The sequence below is a fragment of the Schistocerca gregaria genome, chromosome 8 (genome assembly GCF_023897955.1).
Source record: "Schistocerca gregaria isolate iqSchGreg1 chromosome 8, iqSchGreg1.2, whole genome shotgun sequence".
NCBI classification, from domain to species: domain Eukaryota; kingdom Metazoa; phylum Arthropoda; class Insecta; order Orthoptera; family Acrididae; genus Schistocerca; species Schistocerca gregaria.
In genome coordinates this window covers 412,671,904-412,680,222 of record NC_064927.1, presented here as the reverse complement: position 1 = coordinate 412,680,222, position 8,319 = coordinate 412,671,904, and the positions used below count along the sequence as shown (strand labels likewise).

The window sequence follows — 8,319 nt, the reverse complement described above, 5'->3', positions numbered from 1 at the left end:
TAAGTGATCAAAACTTGTCATCATTTGCTGGCCCTTGTGATTGTCAGGTTCTCAGGCATGCTGTATGAAATTTCAACATTTTGTGAACAATATAATTCACCACACGACAAGAAATGATGGACTGCTGTAATAAGACTCTCAGTTGCACATGTAGGTCTTTCAGAATTGCTGCATCAATGGCTCCAACAGTCCGTGTGGTTTCAGCTGTTACTGGCCACATGGAGCATGGTGAATCACTAAGGTTCACATGGTCTCTTGGAAGAATGCACACCATCTGGAGACCTTGCTATGGTCCATACAGTTGTCCTTTTTCATACCACACACATCTCTGTGAATTCCATTTGGTTTATGACCTCTGGTCCACAAATATTGAACTACACTTCACTGCTCTCCACAAGCTGATGACAGTAACATGCACACTATACTTGGTTTGTACTTCAGGCTCTTCTGTCTAGAGCTGCACATGAAAATAAAATATCCTCTTTAGTGCAAAATTCAAAGTATATAACCATTAATTTCAACAATCCATCTGTAATACCAAGGGAGTAAAATATTATTGTGCATTACTTTATGATCCTCCCTCATAACTTATTGATGCATGTGCAACTGTTTTATTATGCCTGCCTGAACCACACACATTGTGGATAAAGTGCAAATCATTCTCCTCTAGAACACTATCGTATTCTCATATTTTGGGGAGCTAGAATGGTTAGAGTACAGACACATATCTATTTCTGTACACAAAATCATTGAATGTTTTATCACCAATCAGTTCGTATGTCCCTTTGCCACTAAAAGTGACAGAGGATCCAGCAGTTCTCAAATTAGCCAGCTGTACAGACTATGAGGTAGTTGCAAAGCAGACCAGTTTTCTTAATTTGGTAGTTGTATCAGAATTTATGTATCTCTTTCCACCACTAAAGGTAAAATATACTGCTCTTCAATTCTGTAAGGCTAGTAAATAACTTAATGGCCAGTCCAATACTACTACTTTTTTCACACTCCACACACACTCACTTCATCCATGTTAACCAACATTTTAAAAAGCAATTAGCAGCATAACAAGCCAATCAGTAGACAAATATGGAACAGCATTTACACAGAGTGAATATTTATTGTGAGAGCTGAAATACAGAAACTGTAGCCGTGCTTCAGACTCGATACTGGACTGGTTGCATGACCAACCAGAACTGACACAGAAATCAGTGTAAAGAAAACTGGAATTGGAAAACCATGTAAAAACAGTGAACATGAGTCAAGAAATATAATTTATAAATATTTAGTAATTGTTTCCTGATAGGTATATTTTGTATAATATAAAACAAAAAAAGTACACTCTCAAGTATAAACACACTCACAAAATTTTAAAAAGTTGCACAAGCATTACTTCGCTCATAAAATTATGACGGCATTTTCTACAAAATTCAATTGTTCAACCAAAACAAACAGTGGACAGTGCCAAATAAAAATCAGTCCAAAACAAGAGCCAATCATACCCTGCGGAAACTGACTTTGTAATTTTGATTTCTTGTATACAATTATCAGTATTCACTGTTGGAGGAGTAGGGTTCTGTGTCTACAGCTATTTCTTCATAATCCTTTTCCAGGGCACCCAGATCTTCACGAGCTTCACTGAACTCCATCTCCTCCATACCCTCTCCAGTATACCAATGGACAAAGGCATGCTTCTCAAACATTAGGTCAAATTTACGGTCCAGCTTCTCCCATGCTTCTTGGATAGCTGTGGTGTTGCTTAGCATAGACACAGCACGATTTACCTTAGCCAGATCTCCACCTGGTACCTCAGATGGGGGCTGGCAGTTTATTCCTACCTGAAAGAAATGCAGGAAGACATTAAATGTTATCACACTGTAATCATACAAAATTCTTGGATCAGATCAGGCACTGCAATCATAAAATTCATGGACCAGATCTTGCCTTGTCTAAACTTACACAGTTAGCAGTAATGATAAATAAAATAAAATAAATTATGCTTTATGCTGTTAGATTGAAAAGGCATGAAAGATTGGTCATTAGTGCCTGAGCTAAGTTGTTACTGGGATGTAGTAAAATATACAAATGCATAGTTTCATGATGATACATACTGATAAAATTTTCTTGGGCTTCCAGCAATGTCCAGTGGCTTTATCAGGGCATAGTAAAAGTGTTACCACTACAACACACTCTGCCAATGGTCAGACTGTTATTTTATCCTCTGAAGATAGAAAACAGTCTATCTGTTATATAACATAGGCAAAACCCAAATAACTTTGCATCCAGGCACAGAGAACTACATGATTACTCTAAACTGGATGACACCCCTCCTTTCAATTAATAAACAAGTCACGAGTGATGCAATAGCACAGTTACCAAATGCAAGATGGGCCTCCTGAAACTGCATTAACAAATGCTGTAAAATATGTGCAAACACAGAAATGAAATCGCACATGGTCAACTGACGTGAGGCCAAAAAAAGGTTCTAACATTCTCAACAAGCATTTTCTCCCACCAATTAGCACCAGCTTCAAAACCGGTGGTAGGCAGAAAACGTTTTCCGAGATTGTCCTAAATGCTTTCTCCAAAAATTATTTCGAGCAGTTAGTCCACGAACCCACGCGAATTGTAAATGGTTGCGAAAACACACTTCACCTCTTAGCCACAAACAATCCAGAGCTGATAGAGAGCATCATGACTGATACAGGGATTAGTAATCACAAGGTCATTGTAGCTAGGCTCAATACCATTTCTTCCAAATCCATCAGAAACAAACGCAAAATAATTTTATTTAAAAAAGCGGATAAAGTGCCACTAGAAGCCGTCCTAAAAGACAATTTCCATTCCTTCTGAACTGACTATGCGAATGTAGACGAGATGTGGCTCAAATTCAAAGATATAGTAGCAACAGCAATTGAGATATTCATACCTCATAAATTGGTAAGAGATGGAACGGATCCCCCGTGGTACACAAAAAAGGTCCGAACGCTGTTGCAGAGGCAACGGAAAAAGCATGCGAAGTTCAGAAGAACGCGAAATCCCGAAGATGGGCTAAAATTTACAGACGCGCGAAATTTGGCACGTACTTCGATGCGAGATGCCTTTAATAGGTTCCACAACGAAACATTGTCTCGAAATTTGGTAGAAAATCCAAAGAAATTCTGGTCGTATGTAAAGTACACAAGCGGCAAGACGCAGTCAATACCTTCGCTGCGCAGTGCCGATGGTACTGTTATCGACGACTGTGCCGCTAAAGCGGAGTTATTGAACGCAGTTTTCCGAAATTCCTTCACCAGGGAAGACGAATGGAATATTCCAGAATTTGAAACACGAACATCTGCTAGCATGAGTTTCTTAGAAGTAGATACCTTAGGGGTTGCAAAGCAACTCAAATCGCTTGATACGGGCAAGTCTTCAGGTCCAGATTGTATACCGATTAGGTTCCTTTCAGATTACGCTGATACTATAGCTCCCTACTTAGCACTCATATACAACCGCTTGCTCACCGATAGATCTGTATCTACAGATTGGAAAATTGCGCAGGTTGCACCAGTGTTCAAGAAGAGTAGTAGGAGTAATCCATTTAACTACAGACCTATATCATTGACGTCGGTTTGCAGTAGGGTTTTGGAGCATATACTGTATTCAAAAATTATGAATCACCTCGAAGGGAACGATCTATTGACACGTAATCAGCATGGCTTCAGAAAACATCGCTCTTGTGCAACGCAGCTAGCTCTTTATTTGCCCGAAGTAATGGCCGCTATCGACAGGGGATCTCAAGTTGATTCCGTATTTCTAGATTTCCGGAAAGCTTTTGACACCGTTCCTCATAAGTGACTTCTAATCAAGCTGCGGAGCTATGGGGTATCATCTCAGTTGTGCGACTGGATTCGTGATTTCCTGTCAGGAAGGTCGCAGTTCGTAGTAATAGACGGCAAATCATCGAGTAAAACTGAAGTGATATCAGGTGTTCCCCAGGGAAGCATCCTGGGACCTCTACTGTTCCTGATCTATATAAATGACCTGGGTGACAATCTTAGCAGTTCTCTTAGACTGTTCACAGATGATGCTGTAATTTACCATCTAGTAAGGTCATCCGAAGACCAGTATCAGTTGCAAAGCGATTTAGAAACGATTGCTGTATGGTGTGTCAGGTGGCAGTTGACGCTAAATAACGAAAAGTGTGAGATGATCCACATGAGTTCCAAAAGAAATCCGTTGGAATTCGATTACTCAATAAATAGTACAATTCTCAAGGCTGTCAATTCAACTAAGTACCTGGGTGTTAAAATTACGAACAAGACAAGACAAATCATCGAGTAAAACTGAAGTGATATCAGGTGTTCCCCAGGGAAGCATCCTGGGACCTCTACTGTTCCTGATCTATATAAATGACCTGGGTGACAATCTGAGCAGTTCTCTTAGACTGTTCGCAGATGATGCTGTAATTTACCGTCTAGTAAGGTCATCCGAAGATCAGTATCAGTTGCAAAGCGATTTAGAAAAGATTGCTGTATGGTGTGTCAGGTGGCAGTTGACGCTAAATAACGAAAAGTGTGAGATGATCCACATGAGTTCCAAAAGAAATCCGTTGGAATTCGATTACTCAATAAATAGTACAATTCTCAAGGCTGTCAATTCAACTAAGTACCTGGGTGTTAAAATTACGAACAACTTCAGTTGGAAGGACCACATAGATAATATTGTCGGGAAGGTGAGCCAAAGGTTGCGTTTCATTGGCAGGACACTTAGGAGATGCAACAAGTCCACTAAAGAGACAGCTTACACTACACTCGTTCATCCTCTGTTAGAATATTGCTCCGCGGTGTGGGATCCTTACCAGGTGGGATTGACGGAGGACATCGAAAGGGTGCAAAAAAGGGCAGCTCGTTTTGTATTATCACATTATAGGGGAGAGAGCGTGGCAGATATGATACACGAGTTGGGATGGAAGTCATTACAGCATAGACGTTTTTCGTCGCGGCGAGACCTTTCTACGAAATTTCAGTCACTAACTTTCTCTTCCGAATGCGAAAATATTTTGTTGAGCCCAACCTACATAGGTAGGAATGATCATCAAAATAAAATAAGAGAAATCAGTGCTCGAACAGAAAGGTTTAGGTGTTCGTTTTTCCCACTCGCTGTTCGGGAGTGGAATAGTAGAGAGATAGTATGATTGTGGTTCGATGAACCCTCTGCCAAGCACTTAAATGTGAATTGCAGAGTAGTCATGTAGATGTAGATGTAGATGTAGAGCTTCCAAACAACAAGACCACTTAGCAGCTCAATGCACTATGTCATGATGAGGATTTTGAATCTGAAAAGCTAAATGAGAAAGATATGGGCAATGTATTTCTACAACTGAAAAACAAACATTCAAGTGGCTGGGGTGGCTTTACAGCATAATAATTAAAATGCACAAATATTGTGGTCAAATAAATTACATATATATCTAATCAACTGTAGCATTAAATAATGTGCATTTCCCAGTACACTGAAAAAAGGAGTACAGTCAGATCAGCAGATAAAGAAGTGTTAGAGGAGGAAGCATCAAAATATAGATCAATATGTCTGATTCCCACATTTAGTAAGATTCTTGAATCAGTGATGTTAGTGCAACTTAGTACGTTTCACGTCAGAAACAATTTACTCACAGAAACCCAACAAGGATTTCAAAAAGACTGCAGCACCACAACAGCTCTTATTAAATGTTACCACAAAGTTTATAGCTTTCTAGATGGAGAGAAGAATGCTGTGGGTGTGTTTTTAGATCTCACAAAGGCATTTAACACAGTCAACCATGCACAGCTCTCACAGAAACTGACTGTTTACAGTATCAGGCACATATATATTGACCTCCTGTCTACTAACCTAAAAAAATAAACAGTGCACAAATGTAAATGATGAAAATAATATCAAAAATTAATTCAGTCTAAAACTGACATAGTAATAAAGGGCATGCCACACGTCAGTACTGGGATCACTTCTTTTTCCCTTGCTTGTAAATGATCTCATGTGACTTTCATATTCGCATGTAAATAAAAGAGATAATACACTTTCCTGTTCTTGGACACCACAAAAGAATGAATAATCAGGGCCTAGACGTCTGTGTGAGTGTAACTCCATTAAGTCACTTGGAAAAATATTGTTGCCCTGCTGTGGCTCAGCTAACTTCTCTGGATCGCAGTTAGTTCATTTGGATTGATCTTAGTGACAAAATGCATTTTACCTTGTAGGACAATATAATATATTTGTATGGAATCATATGACCTGTTAGTTGTTACTACATGTAACTACTGCCATGAGTACCATACTTCCTACAGTGGTGACTCCAAAATTTCCACCATGCCACATTCAAAATGCAAAATCTCCCATGCTGGTCCAGTGTCTTACAGTGCCACAGCTACCTCCAGCTCAAATGTTTCCTGCTCCGGGGGATATCAATCTCACCTCATCATCAACATCTTTGAATTCTGCAAACTTTCCAAGCCTCAGTTTGGTAAAATTTCAGTAAAACCTGGGTATAGTGTGTAGTGAACTGATGACAATGCTTCCATTGTTCCACGTATACCACACCAGACTCAAGCCACTTCACACAGAACTGTGATGTTTGTCAAATTCTCAGTATGACCTTACGAATGACAGCACTGTAAGATGTCAGGTGAGTACTTGCCTAGCAATTCCCATGGACACTGCTTTAGTGCCAGTAAATCTATGTGCATTACCATTCTCAGTGTTTTGCAAAACTATCCAGGCACCCATCAGGGTTCTGCAAAAGTTGGTCAACAATGCCCCCAGTAAACATTTCTCAAACCATTTCCAACTACTTACCATCTCCCAGACAAAATAACATAGGTCTGAGTGATCTTCCTGACATAAAAACGAACTACCTAACACAAACATGTCTCATGCATCATTCATCCATGTCATGACCACCATCATGTCACCTGAGTGACATCATATCTCTGCCACACACCCTGCAGATGCTTCAGTCCTACACGATACGCACACACTGCAACTCCTCCCGTGCATAAGTAATGCCCAGATTCTATTTCATGAGCATACCATGCACATAAAGCACCCAGCAGCTCCAGCAGACCACCACTCACCATCAGTCATGCCCACATTTGTGCTCAGTTCACGTCTATCGTGCTAAACATATATTTGTCCCATCCAGGTGTGCTCCATCACTAAGACTCTCCACCTGCTGTGCCTACCATGCTGCATTTCTCTTCACTACTTTACAATGCGCCACTTCCTCAAAATTTCTGTACCTGCTGAGGCTACTTTGCTGCATATTTCTTTGCTGCTTTATGATGTGCCGCTCCGTGATGCCTCCACTCCTGCTGCATCTACTGCACCAGGCAACACCCACCTCATGACAGTGCCAGTGTCACATAACCATGACCCTGCTATTCCATAAGCCCTCAGCTGAAACTCCCCCCTGCTGAATGTGGATTTACCTATGCTGTGCTTCATGCTTAATGTGTGCATAATGCAGACTGGAGGCATCACTGAGAACAATGACAAATTTGCAGTACTTCTCAACTATCTTGGTGAAAATGCCAATCTCATTAGTGACTTTCTGCTTGATGTACACATACAAACAAACAAGTATGAGACTGTCAAGGCACTTTTGCTTCAATGCCAATCCCACTCACCAGAGCAACAGCTTCATCTAAAGATAAATGAAACCTCACTCTGTCACAGTATGCTATCTGTGCTGGGGCACAAGCTTTGCCTGCAAACTGAGACAAGCATACTCCTAGATTGCATGCTATGGAATTTGTGGCTGTTAAAACATGCCAGAGCGCATTCAAACAGGGATGCTCACATACAAGGACACTCCACTAGAATTCAAACTATGCCTCACTCACAGAATGCTAGTGCTCAGACAGCATCACTCATTGATTAAGTCTCATTATAACCGTGCTACAGCTGTCAGCATCCCAACCTGTGCTCTCAGCCTCTACTGCAAACCTCCTACTGTGCAGACAGCAGCCACCCAAAGTCTACCAGGATTCGCTGAACCTTACCTAGCTGGCACCCACTATTGCTCCATGCCATCTCCCAGGTGATGAGCATAAACAAAAGCCTACAGTGCAGATTACCACCAGTGCTCCTTCACGTGGCTACTGAGCCATGCCTGCCAGTCAAAACAATATGAGTCAGCCAGGCCCTTACACCTGCCTGCACGAACCACCTCTGCTGGTTCCACACTTGCTTCAGTTCCAACACACTGCATAGCAGGCAGCCTTGCTTATATCTAAACTGATCTCGTGAACTGATACCAGTGTACCAAGTCACTCATCCTCTTTCAAG

The 8,319-nt window shown here is 41.0% G+C and overlaps 1 protein-coding gene across 1 annotated transcript in view; it reads right to left on the bottom strand.

Annotated features, from left to right (window-relative positions):
• Positions 1–1,251: 1,251 nt before the first annotated feature.
• LOC126284012 (tubulin alpha chain-like) overlaps positions 1,252–8,319 on the bottom strand; it is an 83,867-nt gene continuing 76,799 nt past the window's right edge. Inside the window, exon 5 of the mRNA XM_049982554.1 lies at positions 1,252–1,832. Within this exon, the coding sequence (XP_049838511.1) occupies positions 1,542–1,832 (291 nt within the window). The 3' untranslated portion in view covers positions 1,252–1,541. The remainder of the gene's footprint in view (positions 1,833–8,319) is intronic.